Genomic DNA, 18259 nt, shown 5'->3' on the forward strand with positions numbered 1-18259 from the left:
ATACGAATAGAATGTTCACTTCCTTACCCCAGAGCGTGAGCTAGATGTGTAGCCCGTAACATTCCATATTGGCACGAAGGAAATTACCCCCCAAAACCCTCGAAAGCCCGTGCCAAATTCCACAGTTAGTGCACAATAGTCGACGTGACCTTGGAACTAATAAAAAGAAGGAGTCCAACGTTCCACGTTAGTGCTCACGCAAGCTACCGAATCGGTGGGCGCCAGCTGTGGCCGGGGAGTCCACAAAGGCGACAGGAGCACGCTTGCCTACACGCCTCAGAATCGGACAGTGGAGCAGCCGCCGGAATTGTCCCCCGCCACCGAGCATGAAGAAGCAGCTGCCCACGACAAGCGAGCTTTTGCACGTGGACGCAAGCGTTCGTTCAGAGCTAGTACAGAGTTTTAGCATACCGTGTATACCGTATGTTCCGTGTGTTCCGTTTGTACTGGGACACGACTGGGTATGCGCGCACTCATTCCGGTACGGTGACTTAGTTCCGCTGACGGGCGTTCGGCCCTCGCCTTGCCCGCTCATTCAGTCCGCTGAGGAGTGGCCAGCCCCGCCGTGCCCGTCCGCGCATGCGCACTCGGGTCCCGGTACACACGGTACTCACGGAACACTTGGTACACACGATAAGCTAAAGCTCTCCAATATCTGCCCGGTGGTGTCTCACCCTAAAAGAAGAGATCGACATACATTCCGTAATGCTGCGGGCTTGGGAAAATAAACTGTCGTAAACACGTGTTTTAAGGACTCCTCTCTTTCAATGTCAACTGTAGGACAGCCTTAAAGGAGCCACGAAGACAAAACACAAGTTTGGTTCATTCAAAAGATTGCCTCGTTAGAATCATACTGACACCACTTTTAACGTAAACTTCGCTCAAATAAGCTATATAATTAGGAAAAAAGGGAAAGGCCATGCGACCCACTCGCTCATTTCGCGCAACAGGACCTATGATGTGATACCAGCCAGCTCTGCGATTGGCGGAGGCCGGCAAAAGCAAACGCAAATTAGGCAGAGGTTATGTGCTTGCCGAACGAGATATTTACGCTTAAATTTAAAGCACATTCTTTTTAAACCAGTGAAAATTGTGGGACCGACAATGGACGTTACGAAAGCACACGTAAACATAGAAGTACCGATGCGTACTGCTGTTAGTGCTGCGCGAACTACGCTTGGTTTAGCTGCACAGGACTGCGGGGCTTTGGGATAGTTTTAGGCGACACTGGTCGATTGACGCAGGCAACTGTGTATTACGTGACCATATTTGTCCAGCGAGCACTCTGTTTCACGAAACGTTTATTTTGTCCCTGAACAAAAACAAGCCAGGTTCAAATACTGTCAAAAACAAACCAGAGGCAGAAAACGGCTTGCCACGGTATGGTGGCGCCATCTAGGTTCACTAACGGTAAACAAAAGCTTTCCAATCGGCTGCAGAGCGGTCGGTACCTGTGATGTCATGGCGGACCACGAAGACACACGATTTAGCGGGAAAATCAAAATTTTAACGTAAATTGATTAATTTCTCAGTGAATAAAACATCGTTTGCATCTCGGCAAGTGCTGGGGACACTATAAAACACGAAATATCTCGAATAAAACAAACTTGTATTTTCTCTTCATGGCTCCTTTAAGCGGTTCAGAGACACGCGTTAACCACGGTCAATAAACAGGTGCAATACGTCCTCGAGGAGAGTGCAGCCGGATGTCGGCTGTTTACCAGCAGCAGGAAGCTTATAATTGCGATAAGAAGCTTGTTAATCCTCATTTCGCATATCAGCCCCCCTCCAAGCGCAGTCTTTGCATTGTCGGCTGCTTGCCGGTGCCGACATTTTTCGTTTATTACACTTGCTTTCAGCACGCTTAGCCGCTATCGCGTTGGTGTATGCTTATGTTTTTAACCTCTATTTTATCATACATCTTGTCGTAAGACAAGACACCTAGACAAGACACAAGACGGCTAGACACCTCATCGAACAGTGCGAAAACCGAAGCGGTTGGCGAAACCCGGTTTTCGCCACGTTTCCTTGGAGTACAAGGTGCATAAACAAACTTAGAAAAATGAAAACCGAAACTTTCACCTGCCTCCTTTCTTTTCTCTGTTTTGGCACAGTATTTTTTTTTTCAAAACTCGAAGCTTCTCTTCATTTTATGAACGCATTAAGAGCCGCATCTGTATTAGGAGGCACTGGAGCGAAACAGAGGGACGCCGATATTCAGCCGAAGGGCTCACATCAGCATATGTTGGTTGCTATCCACATTAAAGAGGTCATAAAGACAAAATAGAACTTTGTTCAGTTTAAAATAAATAGCATTTGGTCTCTCGCTTAGCTCCATTCCATCCATTAAAGATGATTTCCTGACAAAAAAAAAAACTCAACAAATTTCGAAAGGCCTTCAAATTCGTGACAGAGTGACGTAATACTGGCCAGCCCTAAAACATAGTTATCGGTGTGTAACCTGCACGTTATCATTCAAGTGATACGATGAAATGGATCTAAAGGCCCCACCACAATTGCCCAGTCATGTTTCTTAATAGTGGCTCAGGTAGGCGGCCGCCAATCGCACAAACAAAATCCTGTGACGTCAGAGAAACGTTGCCGGAAAGTGGCTAGGTAGTCGCCACTGCTTCCCATGTTTTCGATGATATCTCGATTACTTGTTTGAAGTTTGCGATAAAGTGGGCATCATTGTAATCGGGACAAGGCAATTTCGTCAGTGAGCCAAACTTGTATTTTGTCCTCACGGCTCCTTTAAGCACTTCTCGTGAGCAATGAGCGCAAAAAAAGATGTCGCGTATTGCTCAACCGGAAGTCGTTGAGTGACGTGCGCCGGATCAGGCCGGTCGCTCTCCCAAGCCGTGCTGTAGTGCTTCCACATCATGTGTCTCTACAGCAACGGCTTCATTGTTGCTAAGGGGCCAGCACAGCTGCTGGCGGCGCTGTGGGAGGAGGAGGTGCGTGTTATCATTGGCCTCACTCAGAGGCGCAGCAATCACCAATGATTTGTGGAGCGCCGCCGCATTCACAGCCGGCGCTGCAGCTCCTGCTCCAATCGCCTACAAGGAACATGGTGGCGCCCCCAGTACCGTGGAACACTCAACGACGCTCGATTTGGAATTAAAGTCAATAAGTGATTAGGTGTCCTTAGAACAATGGGCTTCACGTGCAAACCATACGTACTGGCACATGAAGTCCCAGCTTCAAGTGCGACATCATCACAACGCCGAAAATTCACAGACATCTTGCACACTAAAGGGAACGTGCATAACAGATGCGGTCTTGCGCATAGGATGAAAGCGTATGAATAGAGTGTCATTTCTGAGTACGCAGTTTGATTAGTCACTACATAGACAACAAATGGTGAAGCATGTATCGGAAGTTCTGTTTTCCGCTGTTCTTACCTTGATGGTGCTGATTACTCCCTTAATGCAAAAAAAAATTGTTGGAATCTAATTATTTCCTCGTGCTTTTTCTTCCCACTTTTTTTACAACAGCAATGATTGCAAAAGCTTCTGGTAAGTTTACTGGGCCTCATAAGCCTTGCTCTCTTAAACTCTTCGGAAAGTTCGCTACGTTCCGGTGGGGATTATCACCTAGCATGGAGCCAGAGTTCGCTTGGTCTTTCAGACTGAAACCACGGAAGGCACACTAATACACTTTCAATGCCTATCCTCATCTAACAGGCACGCAATGTTTGTGCGGCCTGTTTTGATTGCTTTAGGAGCCTCCATGGGGAAAGGTTATCCGCGTGGAATAACCAGATTTAGAGTGTTTGCTACCAAAAATATTTTTTTTGTTTTTCTTTTGTTTTCCACGTCTCTTTGTCTGTCTGTCTGCTTGTCTGTCTGTTTACAGTGCAAGAAGCCCTCGCACACTTTTCTGTCAAGCGCGTTTCTGACATTGTTAGAGTTCTTCCACTACCTATCAATCAAACATTTCCAAATAAGATTTTTCCTATTTACCGTTCTCCACAGCTCTGTAATTACATAAACCGCACCTCCCGCATAGGCAGCAGAACATTCTGTGATCCTTATCTTAATCATATTTTGAGTTGTCTCCACATTGTTCGTTATGCAAAGCACTGAGAGCTAGATGGTTGCAGAAAAGATTTCTTGGACGTCGGAGCACCTTGCCGCGTTACATAAGGCTTGTGACTGCTCATGACAGTATGGGAAGGCAGCGACCTTTCGTATACCTTGGACAGGCTGCCCAGCGTAGGTGTCACGGAGGTCAGCACGAGACTCGGGAACCCAGCGCTCGACGAGCGCTGATTGTGACAATTAGGAAATCAGTGAGATGAGGGCACGATTTTATGAGTGCATGTTTGAAGCAGACCATGTCACGTTCTTTGCATTGGGAACTTGGTATAGATTCATATTTGTTTTTAGCCATACCAGTAGTTTATATTTGTTAACAAACGCAGTGTTCCAAAATACTGCCAATTTGAGCTTCTATGAGCCTTTGGAAGAGCAACATTAGGAAACTGTTAGGTTGGGATACTAAACTCGAAATAGCTATGAAATGTTCTGCAACATATCTTCGCACAGTTAAAAATCGAACGTCTGGGCATGCACATTGACTGCGACGCGTTTTATAGCGCGTTTCGCACCAACAACCAGTAAATAATTATTTTCTCTCTCTCTCTCTCTAATAGCAAAACTCGAGGACGCACGCAGAAAACCTCGAGGATATTTCTGACATCACAAAATTAGCGAGCCCTCAGAGGCATTCAATTGGGCATAGCCTTCGCATTCGCAACCTATTGGCGGTGTGCGCGACCACGGGCGGCGCTGCGACGCGCGCCTCCGTGGCGTCAGCTTAGGGATTCTCGCATTTGTCGTCTGCTTCACTCGGGCTTTCTCTCCCTGCTGTCGCATTGCGCTCAGTTAACTCTTAATGCTTGTCCGCACCAGATTTTGCGTGTGGGCAATTTCTTATCATAATAATATGCTTAAAATCGCATACACTAGCTCAAGGCGTGAGTTAAAGTATAGTTTTTGATACCACTCCGGAAGAAACATCGTCGGCGTCGCCCCATTCCTTCCGAAGCCGGTCCTGTGCGGAGCGCGAAAAGTCGGAGCTTGGCCGCTGAGCTTCTGAATTCGGCAGTCTTTCGAAGAAAGGGAAAAGCCAGCTGCTAGTAACCGACAACAGCGAAAATACAAGACCAAAACAAATTCCATGACTTCGGGGCTGTCGGCTTTGGCAAAAGGCATTACGATCCCTGGTAATCAGTTTTTTTTTTTCAAACTTTCTTTTCAAGCAGATTTTTTAAACTTTTTTTCAAAGTAAAACAGTTTTTTTTCAAACTTGCCGAATGCTCGAAAGTATTGTATCTCCTCACTTTACGTTCTCATGGCATGAAAGTATGCCGACATGCACTATGGCACGCAAAAAAAAAATGTAGGTTGAGTTCCGAATAACCTACTGTACTGTGTGTACAGGCACGTGCTGGTTTTATATCAGGCTTCTAACCAGTATGGAGGTTTAATTAGAAAAACGAGTAACGTCTACAGTAAAGATACGGTAACATGATGTTTGTTAAGACCTGGGAGGATATTTCCGCCCATTTCCCTCAGCCATATCTTCCCCATATATGCGTTATTACGAAAATACACTCAAGAGGAGTAGTAGGAGCAGAAGAAAACTTTATTTAACCGTAAAATCGAGCTGATTAGTGAGCTGTGTCCTCAGTCCAGGACAAGAGAGTAAGAGTAATTTATTCAATTCATAGAACGCCATCCCAAGTAGACCAAGATTTGTTTTTTAGGCCTGGAAGGGTTGGAAAACAATAAACAGCTGCTTGGAAATATTCATTGGTTTCGATCCTTGTAATGCATGCACGTATACTATTTATTGCGTTCATTAGCGGGACTATCAGGCCTTCAACGCCGTAAGCATGTCATACTTGTTCGGGTTGAAAGTCAGTTCGTTATGATAACGATGGTTAGGATAGAAATTCGGAGCACTAAAGCCACCTATCTTTGAGTACTTCGGACAACGTTGTCTGGGGTGCAGTAGCGGTGGCGCACCACAAACTTTCTCATTGAATTTGCATGTGAATAAACCACTCACGCTGCGGATATGCACCTTCTTACACACAGCCATAAAGAAAGCCAATTTGTGAAGAAGGAAATGTATGCTATACACCCTGCATAAAATATCCACACCATCTTTGTGAGCCTCCCAAAGATCCCAAAACCTACTAATAAAACGTTTATTACGGTGCAGAAAGATGAGTGCGTTGGGCACAGAAAAAAAAACATTCATCTGATACAAGTCAACAACAACGAAAGAAATAGAAGACAGCCACTCTATTTCCTGCTTTGCGATGCGTGTGTACGTAGCATTACACTGTTGAGTCTTCATAAGAGCGTCCCAAAAATACTGTATGGAAGCCTACGCATTTTGGATACTTATCGAGAAGCTCTGAGCGCTGAACCTCGCGAATAAGCTAGAAAGGACGAGTTGCACAGGATCTTCTGACCGATTTTCTGAATAAAGTTGTTCTCTCTCTGCTCGTGTGCTGCAAGCTTGTGGGGATACAGCTTGAAATTATTCAGAGTTTTCAGAAGCAGGCACAAAACACTGAATTACTAGAAATGCGCTTTTTAATGTACTAAAGCAACAAAGCGGGCGATTTCTAGCACAGGCACTGCTGCCCCTCACAAGCGGAGTGTAGCAGACGACAGCGGCACGAGTCCCTAAGCCGACGTCAGAGCCAAGGGGCGCCACTCAAACATTTCACCGCCAATAAGAAGTGCTTTAAGTGTTCTCGGGTATTCGCTTTATTTTTACTTATCGCCTAAAAAAAATAAATACGCACTATGTACGATTTTAACCGATACTGTGAATGCGGGATGCATATTTTAGCAAGTCCAAAAGTGCACATGTGTTATGTTGATGTGACATAACTACTGCGAGGAGTGTTGATATACGTATTTCTTGGAGTACGTAACATTATCTACAAATACACATGTTGTTGGAAATGCTGGTTACTGTTACATTCCCGAGAAAAACAATACAAAGAGTTTTCTAAAACTCTCACAACTTACTTGAAGCATTGTTCTTAGCTTAATCATGCTATTTAACCTAAAAAATTGCTTATACAATATTTCATCTGCAAAGCCGTGTGCGCCGCAAATGTACGAATGAAGGAATGCACAGTGTTTAATAATCGGTGTGTAATGTGGCGTGCCTCGCCTCTTGCTTTCTTCACATCATCCAAGTATTCGACTGGTCTCTCGGTAAGCGGAAACCACAACACTCAACACCTTCCATAACAAGTGCTCACATTGACAACATATGCGATTTAAACATCTAATCCATGGTTCTTTTTAACCTTTTGGTATCATCCTGCCATCAGGATATGTTGGGGCAGCGGCAAACCACAAGACTAGATCGACATCAGGATTTTGACATTACAGTAATCCTACAGTTCTTGAGACTTTTGTCTCGGTCAATTAAATCACAGGCCTGAGATACCCTTTAGTGTGTTTTGACTTTAATATAGAAAATACGGGCAACCTGATTTATCTAGTTATTTATTTATTTGTTTTCGTTCTACCACCAAGTTAACCAAAATGGGAGTGGCGAATGGATAACAAAGCATTCCAAGCAAGACAACAACAACAAAAAAAGGAAATGCAGAAACTCCCAGATGAAAATTGTCGGATAAACGCCTAAGCCGCTTTGCTGCACACGGAGCTCCTTTCAGCTCAACTTCACTGCTATAAAGAGCCACACTGCTGGAAAAAAATTTTCGAGGAAAATATAGGCAGTTTGATATCGAAGCAGGAAAACTCCAAGGCTTTTTGTTAACTACCTGCATCAGACTTCACGAATCCATGTAAACCGCTACATACCAATGCCCCTTATAGGGTTATCTTCACTGCCATAAACGATCTCATTGCTTTGAAGACTTTTTGGGTGATATATAAGGAGCCTGTAATTGGAGTACGAAAGCCGCATCACCTTTTGTTAGGTACCTTCGAGGACCCTGAAATCCCAATAAAACGCCACACGAAGCCCCATAAAAGTTAACTCCACTACTTTACACAACTCATTACTGGAAAGACATTTTCTCGGAGACAATATAACAGGTTTTGTACTGAATATGTTGGCCCTGCGGCCTTACATTAAATTCCTCCATGAGACCCCATGTATCTCAATAAAAACGCTGTAGACGAATGTCATATAACGTTGTCTTCACTACTATACAGAAGTGCATTGCGGAAAGACATTTTAGGAGAAATAGAAGCGATTTACATCAAAATATGAAGGCCTTAGAGCCATTTATTAACAGAATTTTCGTACGAAGCGAAGATGTGACTAATTAAGCGTTACTTGCGAACAGATGGGATTCTCGATGAGTCCACGCAGAAATGCTTAATCATGTAAAAACACAGTGACAGCAACGTTACACGTTCGAACAAACATTAGACCTTTTTCATCCAAAAAATCACAGTCTTCATGGTTTTTTTTTTGTTCGTCGATTACAAACGGCGTTCTATTTGTTCACAAGCAAACCATTAAATCTGTAGCCTTTATCGAACCTGCTTCCTTCCTCTGCCAATAACGAACGAATGAAACGTTTTTGTGCGAGGTTGTTCATCCGCGCTAACAGAAGGAAGCTCTGTACCTGGTGAGTAGGGCAGGGAAACGTGCAGACGACAGTAGCGTGTAACAGTTTCGCTGTTTTTTTTGTTGTTGTTGATGTTGAACAGCTGCACAACACAATTTCATTAACCCATTGCGACAACCAAAACACGGTGACAGCTTCCACGTGCAACCTTGACAATTTATTTGAACTTTCGAACCTTCGCCATGCTTTGGAGAATCCCGTTTCATCAGGCCGACATCTCTGTGTTTTCTCTTCTTGCAATGAAACTACTCTCTCTCCCTTTTTCTTGGGTAATCCCACTGCATTTACCATTACGGGGCGCGGTCCGTGTGATCCGTTGCGTTAATTATTGCACGTATACTGCTGTTGCAGTAGTGGTATAGCTAATGAATCTTGGCGTAGCTACAGAAATTACGCGCAATTAGCCCATGAGCGTCGGTAATATGCACGTAAGCGTGCACGAAGCTGGGCCCCAGACGACCCAGTGCTGCTTATAAACCTGATAAAGCGAGGTACAATTAATTACGCGTGCGAGGGCAAGGCCCCCGCGTGGTTCAGCCTAAGTACCTGCTTCGTGAACGGCGCCGTCAAGGGGCAAACTTCGCGAGGGAGTTGCAGCATAACACCCTACTTTATCTGTTTTGTCGAGTAATGCCTGTGCACACAAGGTCCGAAGAGGAAAGTTGCACCTGGAGATCGATCTTTGCTGTTAGACTCGGTAATTGCTTTTTTTTAATTACTTCGTCGCACGCGCGCAAACAGGACAAGGCGCAGGGTGCATCCCTGGGGCATGCCTCGCACAGTGCCAGGGTACGGGAGCTGCAGGGGGAGCGTGCACACCGACGGGCTGCGTCTGCGGCCCCGGTCCCGGAGCGGTGAGTTTGGTGTTGCGTCGACCAACGCTGCATTAGTTACGACCTAACACGTACGCTGAGGTGTTGACGTGGACTATACGGTGCAGACGGGAGGATAATACGCGGGAGACAGGTGCAAACGTAAGACACCGCTGCTGCATTCCCGCTGTCACTGTTTGCTCTGGCTTAAGGTGAAAGCCTTAAGTTCCCCATTGTTCGAGAAACCGCCGTTGATGTTGTCTGATGTACAAAGTGGCCATCGGTGTAAACAATAAGAAAAAGTCGTTTGGGTCCTTGCGAGAATTGAACCCGGGTCACCAACCTGGGCTCCGGGTGCGTTATCACTGCGTGACTTCAGCCCCCCTGCAGTGGCGGTACAAAGTTTAGTCTAGTGCTTGTGGCACTGACGTCGTATCACGTGACAGGCGAACGTGACGGCACGCGAGTAGGCCAGCTGCCCCCCAACCACGGAGGACTCTGATTCCATGGGAGGTGTGGCGTAAAGTGTCGCGAGTCTGCCCGTCGAAGTATTTTGCTCCAAGAGTCAGAGAAACGAAAGCGAATGAAGAGACGCAAAGTGATGTAGCAGTAATGAAGTCTTTGATAAGTATCGCCAGGCAAAGACAACGTTTTAGCCTTCAAAGCATGTAATCAGACGTGCGCCACCAAGAGTTTTTCTTGGTTTGAATATAGCGGCGTGCCGCTTGCGAGGTACTCTCACCTTGCCGAAAATTAGAAGGTATCTGTCACCTATAAGGACAGCACGAAATCATCCCGCAACTTAATGGCGCATTATTGTTGCATTGTCTTCGCAGAAAGCAGGGGAAGCGTACTTTCCTTTCCTGTCGCCATCAGGCCGCAAGAACGATGACATCAGTGTATAAAAATACGAAAACCACAAAATATAAGACACTGATTTGTGCAGTCCTCTCTTTACTTGATTGGTGGCCGTATCAACCCACGAAAAAATAGTTAACGACCGAAAAACTTCGGTCTTCGCGTGCTTAGGTCAGCATTTTTGCGTATGTGCTTCGTCAATTCCCCAATTACAATTTCAGACCGCCTAAAAATATATTGAAATAAAAACAGAGAAAAGATACTTAGCCTAAGCCTAAAACAAAATAAAACTATTCCAATGTGTTTTTATTTCTCTTGTGAGGGGCGTTAATGCTGTCGGCGAATGGACGTTCGCATTCTTAACAACCACTTGCCTTTCTGCTGTGCTTCCCGACGAATTAGACCCATTTCTCGTGTTCCACCTTCCCTTCCCTCCGTCCATTCACTGCTCCGCTCTTCCTCTGAAGGTCCGGTTACAGAAACCAATTTAATCGACCAGATTTAGGGGGAATCCCCAAGGTGGAGTACGTTTCTGCGAAGGAAAGTTTGACATCCACCTCAATGCAGCCATACGGCTACAAAGGAAAGCTGTACAGCTGTCTCAGGACTGGACAAGGATGAATCTGAATCCTGGAGCAGGACGAATTTTGGACCAGGACGGATCTGAACCAGGACTCCGGAACCAGGATTCCTGAACCAGTAATCTGAATCGTGGACCAGGACGAATCTGAACCCTGGACCAGGACGAATTAATCCTGGACCAGGACGACTGCGAAGTTCCTGAGAAAGCTGTATAGCTTTCCTTTGTATCTGTATGGCTGCATTGAGGTGGATGTGAAACTTTCCTTCGCAGAGACCAATTGATTTCCCTCGCCCGCCTCACCTAATAACGGGCGTAAAAGAGAGTGTGGCAAGGGGGGAATTCCGAGAGCCGTGCTTAACGGCTGCCTGGGCCTGATATCGCAGAGTTTCCCTGCCGGACCCCAGGGCTTGATTTGCAATAACGCGCGCTGCCTGGAGACCTGCCGAGAGTACAACACTGCCGTTGTCAGGGCTCACTGCAGTACCGCGGGAACTTGCAAGTGCGAGTGGCTACAGCCGGTACGTGTCGCCGCCATGCATATTCTCCTTTGTCAGCCCCTAGCACACAAAAAAGGAGTGTTTGTGCTCCCTTCTTTGCAAGCCTTGCAACTAGCGTGCTCTTCGGTGGGTACATTTAGCCATTACTTAACATTGGTTGTCGATGAGGCTTTTAGATTTAGCTCGCCGTCCTAAGCGCTGTTTTAGCGAAGAAATAGATTTGATCGAGTATTCAGAGACTACAACAAAAAATAAAAATCGTAGAGGACAGAAGTTTTTTTATTTTGTGCACACAAATTATTTTCAAGGAACTTCTGAAAATCTTTCCGGCGAAAGTTAATTCTCGTGATAGGTGCTTTGTGCGCATTTTCGAACGTATAAGCAGGTAGAAAAATTTATCATGCCACTTTTAAGATGATATTTAGATTTAGCCTTCACTGTAAAAATATTACAAGCGGGGAGAAGGTTTAACATGTTTTCAGCACCCTGCTTTTTTTTTTTTTTTCAGTAGCGTACCTTAGACTGCTTCAGTTCAGGTGATAACATTTATGTCAACAAGTCCGCTTTATTTTTGGTTTGCTCTTGTTGTATTGCAATAAACAAAATAAGTGTGCTCCCAATGGTAACCATCCCTGAAAACAGTACACATCAAAAGGAAAACAAGCTATACCTCTTGCAGAAAAACATTTTCCGAAATTACTTACCCGCTATTCACTCCGGAACATAAGATGCACATAGCAACCAGAGAAATTTTCCAAGAACAAAACGTCATCAAAATTCACGAAAAAAATATTTTGTCATAAACCAATTATTATCCTCTGCGTGTAATAGATTTCAACATCTTGAAACATCCGGTAACTGCAAACATCAGGCTTTCCAAACAAATTAAAAAAAGCTGGCATATAGGCAACAGCTTAACTGAGGCAACCACCGAATGTTTTTTTTCTTACAATTTCTCATGAAAAAAAGCTACACATTGTTACTCTAGTGATACCAAACTTTTAAAAAAGCTGAGCAAGACTTGCATTGCATAAAACACCCCCGCAAACAAGTAAACAGCCACCAAACGCCAAAACAACTATTTCGCTCAACACCTGACATGAACACTCCGGCTTGGTGACTCGCGCTTCAGTTTTCCTAATCTGCCAATCAAGTAAGGCAAACTTTACTAAAATCACACGCTTCCAAGAACGCATAGCGATAACGCCCATCGCCTACTTCTGAACTAACATACTCCACCTATTGATGTCCGTCACCCTCTCGTCTCTATCATCGTTGCAACAGAATATCCTTGTCGCGACAGAACAAGAAAACAAAAGGAACCCCGTACATGATATTAGAGAGTTTTAGCAGTCCGTCTGTTCCGTCGTGTACGTAGTTACCGTGTTGACCGGGACCCGTTCGTCGCGGTAGGGGGATTAGTTCCACGGGCCGGCCTTCCCCGTGACCACGCATTCGTCATGGTGGGGTGCGCCTCCTCGCCCTTCCGCGCGCGCGCAGGCGCAGACGGGTCCCGGTCAGCACGGTAACTACGTACACGACGGAACAGACGGACTGCTAAAACTCTCTATTGCCCAATCAACACCGTTCCGTGACAACTGCTACGGTTTCTCTAAATCCTCGCACAGTGTGGGCTCCCTGCATGTCGCTGTTGCCTCTTTTCCTCGACGACCATCTGCGTTCGCAATTAGCGTCGCTAATCCCGGGCGAGTCATTAACGCGTTCTCCTCCCCGGCGCAGCCGCACCAACCGTGCAGCATCATTAAGTGCGACAGGCAGTGCCGCATGGACACTTCCAAGCCGCTGCTCAACGCCCGCTGCGCACCCAACGGCTCCTGCCGGTGCACCTACAAGGAGGTGAGTGACCGACCGCAGCAGCAAAAACGCCACTCACGTGGAGAGAAGGCCTTCACATTTTAGTGCGTTGAGGTAGTTAGAGAACTATTCGCTCCTTCCAAATCCTTATAACCTAGATATTCAAAATACGTCTGCGCAGTGAAATGGCACCTGCAAGCTATAGTTAGCGTCACTAAATGAAGGCTTTAGAGTATGGGCACTCTTTTCACTCATTGTTATGTGCCGCCAGGATTTTCATTGGTCGGTCGGCACCACGTGATATTTGTTTACATAATGGCGCAGCCATTTTGTTTCTGGGCGCCTCTCCTTCCTCTCTCTCTCTCTCTCTCTCTCTCTCTCTCTCTCTCTCTCTCTCTCTCTCTCTCTCTCTGCTTCCGGAGTCTTCCCGTCACAACCGGCGGCGGTTTCATTGGGATTGGATTGGATTGGAGTAAACTTTACTTGTGCCTGCAGATCGGCGTTTTTGTGCGCCGTGACGCGGGCCCGGCGTCGTCCTAGGGGTTAGCCGTTACTCGGCCCGAGCCATCCGCTCGCCGTTGACGGCTCACGAGTCTCGTGCCTTTCGAGCGCCCTCAGGACCTGCTGGACGGCCCAGAGTTGATGTTCGTGGTCGTAGCTCTTCGCGGCGTCTTCCAGCCGCGGCGGGATTTTTCTCGATGCCGCTTCCTCCGGTTGTTTTGAGCAGTCCCACAGGATATGGTACTGGTCGGCCGTCTCCCTACGGCACACCTTGCACCTGTCGGTCGGGTACGCTTCAGGGTACATACGATGCATCAAGGCCGGGGTGGGTAGCGACCCGGTCTGTAGCTGTGTTAGAAGTACGGCCTCCGCCCGGCTCAGCCCCGTGTGCGGGGGTTGGAGAACTCTGCGAGCCAGGCGGTAGGCCTTCGTGATCTCGCCGTTGTCCGTCATGCGGTCTTTGGCTCCGAACCACGCGGGACGGTCGGTCGCGGGGGCGCGGTTGGTTAGAGCTCGTGCCGCCACGTGTGCCGTCTCGTTGTGGTTCGCGTTTCTCGCCGACGCGCACTCGCCCGCATGCGCCGGGAACCACTTGACCCTCACTCTTTTAAAGACGATAGTCTTTCTTGGGCTACTTAAACCCAGAAATTTTGGTCTGTCTGTATGTCTGTATGTCTGTCTGTCTGTCCGTCTGTCTGTCTGTCTGTGACCCGATTCAGCCACCCGGCCAAAGCAAAACAATGCCTTCGAAATAGTCTTATATAGTCACAGCTAAATGAACCCGTCTATGTCCGGTGGAAAGTTCATACTTGTCAACATTGTTGAAGAAGAACAAGACATTACGCAAATATGAGACAACAAATCAATACAGAAGTGATATTTGCTGTGTTCCTTTATAAAAAAATCAAACATGCTTGAATTTGCGAAATAAATACTTCATCAACTGCAGAAAAAGAATTCACTCCGCCGTCGCCTGCTGTCGCCCGCGCCACTATAGCTTCTGGGGCCATTTTAAGAAATCAACCGGCAACAGTTACGCAAGGTTCCACTAGGTAGGTTCCACGTTCTGCTTGCAACGCACGTGGAGTAGGGAAACGCGGTTCTATAAACGCTGAAGTAGGGCGCCTCGATTAACGCGCGTCTTCGCCGTACGGCAGCGTTCGCATCGAGTCACCCGGTTTGGAGCAGTGGAACGCGGGAAATTTAAAATGATTTAAGCAAACCTTTGGCGTCTTTACCTTGGGAGGAGCGCGACGCAAGAGGAACAACATGAGAGGTGAGCGGGAAAGCGAAGGGAGGCATTTACTTCGCAAAAGCTGATAAAGACTATCGTCTTTTCACGGCATTTGCAACGAAAGGAGCAGATACGCAGCCAATTTTTTTCTTCCAATTTGACTCCACGCAACACGCGCGCGGCCTCTTCACAGATGCGTCCCTTGGCGTAGTTGCGCACCGCCGTTCTCGAATCGCTCAGCACCATGCGGCAGTCTGTGTAGGCGATGGCCAGGGCGATGGCGACCTCCTCCGCGCATTCCGCCTTGGTGCATCTGACGCTCGCCGCCGTCCTCACGGCACCCGTGGACGCTTCGATGACATCTGCGGCGAAAGCCTCTCGTTGATATTCGGCCGCGTCCACGTACCGCGCGTGTCCGTCTTTGGCGTGTAGGTCGATGAGGGCCATGGCTCTCGCATTCCTTCTTCCCTTGTTGTATTCCGGGTTCATGTTTCTCGGTAAGGGGTCTACCCTGATCTTGCTCCGGATCTAAAAAGAGATGGCAACTCTGCAAGCCACAAACAAAATGGCCCCCAGACGCTTCCGGGTGCACGAAGTGGCGGTACTCTTAAGGGTAGCTTATTTAGTGACGCTAGCTATAGTTATTGCAATACAGATGCGACAAGTTCATGCAGATGCCTTCCTCTTGTCTGGAAGGTGTTAAACAACCTCAGCAAGCGCGTCAGAACGCCCACTAAACAAGAAGAAAGCCTTAGTGTTGAGTTGCTTTGCTGTGGTGATTTTTCCAGTCTCTTGGTGTGGATTGTTTGTGTTTAAAAAGCGTCAGAATAGGGCGGCCGGAAGAGGGTGCGAGACTGGCCAATCGCAAGGAGAGGTTCGAGGCGGAGGGTTTGACCTTTATGGCCTGCTTATCAAGTCGGTGGTGTGGGGCAGGCACACTGCTTCTTAGGGCAGTGTGCGGTCTTGATTAACCCCACGGTACAGTATAATAAGGCATCTCAAGTTGTGTCTTTTTTTCGGGTGCGCTGAGCCCTTCGCTTGAGCCTGCCTTCGCACCTTCTTGGAAGTTCGCTGAAAAGCGGTTCCCAATCATTTTTCAGTGACCCGCGAACTAGGCATTGTACCGCCAAGACTCGCGTGACGTTATCAGCACAACAGCATTTTGAAAAATGAGGATTTCACGCCCTGCGGGACCGAGTTTCACACTCATAATTTCTCGCATCTCTTATTTTGTAGACACTGGACTTTATTTGATAGCTTTGGTCTTTTTCTTTATATAAGTAAGCTCTTTCAACTCAGTCTTTTCTATAAGTGAGAGTACCGTTCTATTAGGCAAACGCAAACGTTGGTGTGAGTGGATCGCGATGATAAATCAGGACCACGCACCCCCGGTTTAGCCGCCCAACCTCCTCAAGGCAGGCCCTGCCCCAAGGGCAAAAACATAGAAAATCCCCCTACACCGGGCTAGTGATCTTAGAGAAGGAGTGTTGGACGATAAATGGAGTCTTCCAGGCGCTTCCATAGTAGCCTGCAATTAAAAATGACATGAAGCATGGAGTGCCACTTAGGAACTTGGTATGGAAGCAAGCGGTATCAGCAGCGAGTTTAAGCTCTCCGAGCAGCGCGCTTTACCTTACCTTTCCTTGGATGGGATTTCACATCTTCCGACGTTATTTATGACAGCGGTGCGTCTTAAGAAGTAATGCAATAAAACCTGTGCCGGGAACAAAGAACTGAAGCCTTGCTCGAGAGAAATAGCGACAGAAGCTGGCAGCCATGTAATATAAAGGGGGGCACCCATATCGTAAACAGTGGCGCAGCGGGAGTGCGTGAATAGTGCAGCGTGAGCTACAAAAGGACTTGTCCTTTGTCCACGGCGGTGGTTTGTAGCGAGCACTGCAAATGTTCCGCGTTATCATACTTTCTGTATGTATGGGTTCATGTGATTGTTGTTTGCGTGTGCGTGGGTATGCGTGTGTGTGCGTTACACCTGCTTCTACTAACATCTGGAGTGTAGGTAGCCGATCCCGCTTCCGGACTGGTCTTTGCTGCTGACAAATGTTTTAAATGCAGAGCATTTCTTAGCCTCGCCTCTTCCTGCGTCGGACGGCGTCAACAGCTCCACGTCCGCAGCAGGTGCGCCTCTCCTCCTTCCCTCCTCTCTCTCAACAGCAGCTGGCGCGCGCATGCGTCGTAGACAGCCCGTTCGCTCCGTCGCGGTCTCGGCGTAATAGGTGCGTGATAGCAGCGCGGTGGGGCGTGGAAGGGCGCGCGCTGCTTGTGCATGCGCGCTCTCCCCCCCGTACTGCTCTCCCTCTACTGCGCCGGCTCCAAATATAAAGCGGCTAGCGGTCGCTCGTGCTTCAGTCACTGCGTTGCTTCTTCCTTCCTTGGTTGACGCTCGCTCCACCCTAACGCTACTTTACTCTCCTCTCTCTACCCCAAACCAACACCAACGCAACTACGACCAAACTACCCACCCTAACGCGACTTTACGCGGCTTTAACGACCCCCAATGCTCTGCATTTACTCGTGTTCCCCTCGCGGGAAGGCACGGGAATTTTTTTTCTTCACTTGCTCTTCTCGAACACCTGAGGCCCGATATCGCCACCGACCGGAACTACTGCCTGTTTGAATCAATCAATCAATCAATCAATCAATCAATCAATCAATCAATCAATCAATCAATCAATCAATCAATCAATCAATCAATCAATCAATCAATTTACCAACTTTTTTTTTCCTTTGGGAATCCGGAAGTAATCCCTAGCATGACACGTAGATTCTGCCCCTTTCCGAATAGGCTCTTAGTGAACCTTGTGCTACTTATAAAGGGCAAAGCGATAGCGTTGGTACGCACAACATACACACGAGAGGTGAGGGGACAACAAGCGATAAATCATGAAACACAACACATTTAGCGGCGACACCAGCTGGTCTAAAAATAATTATTTTTGAGGGCGACAGGTTTATAACTTGGTAACATCGTCATCGTCATCATAATCATCATCGTAATTATCATCATCAGCTTACTCAGGTACACTGCAGGACGAAGGCCTCTCCCATTGGCCTCCAACCGGCCCTGTTCTGTGCTGCTCGAGCCCACACTTTAGCCGCTGCGGTGGCTCAGTGGCTATGGCGTTGTGCTGCTGAGCTCAAGGTGGCGGGTTCGACTCCCGGCCGCAGCGGCCGCTTTTCTGATGGAGGTGAAAAGCAAAAACGCCCGTGCGCTGGAGATTTCGGCGCACATTACAGGTCCCCAGATGGTCAAAATTAATCTAGAGCCATCCACTACTGCGCGCCTCTCTCTCA

The 18259-nt window shown here is 47.3% G+C and overlaps 1 protein-coding gene across 1 annotated transcript in view; it reads left to right on the forward strand.

Moving 5' to 3' along the window:
- LOC144173263 (uncharacterized) overlaps nucleotides 1-18259 on the forward strand; it is a 59074-nt gene that overhangs the window by 23375 nt on the left and 17440 nt on the right. Inside the window, exons 3-6 of the mRNA XM_077701750.1 lie at nucleotides 3498-3518; nucleotides 9389-9501; nucleotides 11284-11418; nucleotides 13138-13254. Coding sequence (XP_077557876.1) covers nucleotides 3498-3518; nucleotides 9389-9501; nucleotides 11284-11418; nucleotides 13138-13254 — 386 coding nt within the window. The remainder of the gene's footprint in view (nucleotides 1-3497; nucleotides 3519-9388; nucleotides 9502-11283; nucleotides 11419-13137; nucleotides 13255-18259) is intronic.

The sequence above is a fragment of the Haemaphysalis longicornis genome, unplaced genomic scaffold (assembly GCF_048455015.1).
Source record: "Haemaphysalis longicornis isolate Haplotype H1 unplaced genomic scaffold, Haemaphysalis longicornis Haplotype H1 scaffold_3, whole genome shotgun sequence".
Taxonomy (NCBI): domain Eukaryota; kingdom Metazoa; phylum Arthropoda; class Arachnida; order Ixodida; family Ixodidae; genus Haemaphysalis; species Haemaphysalis longicornis.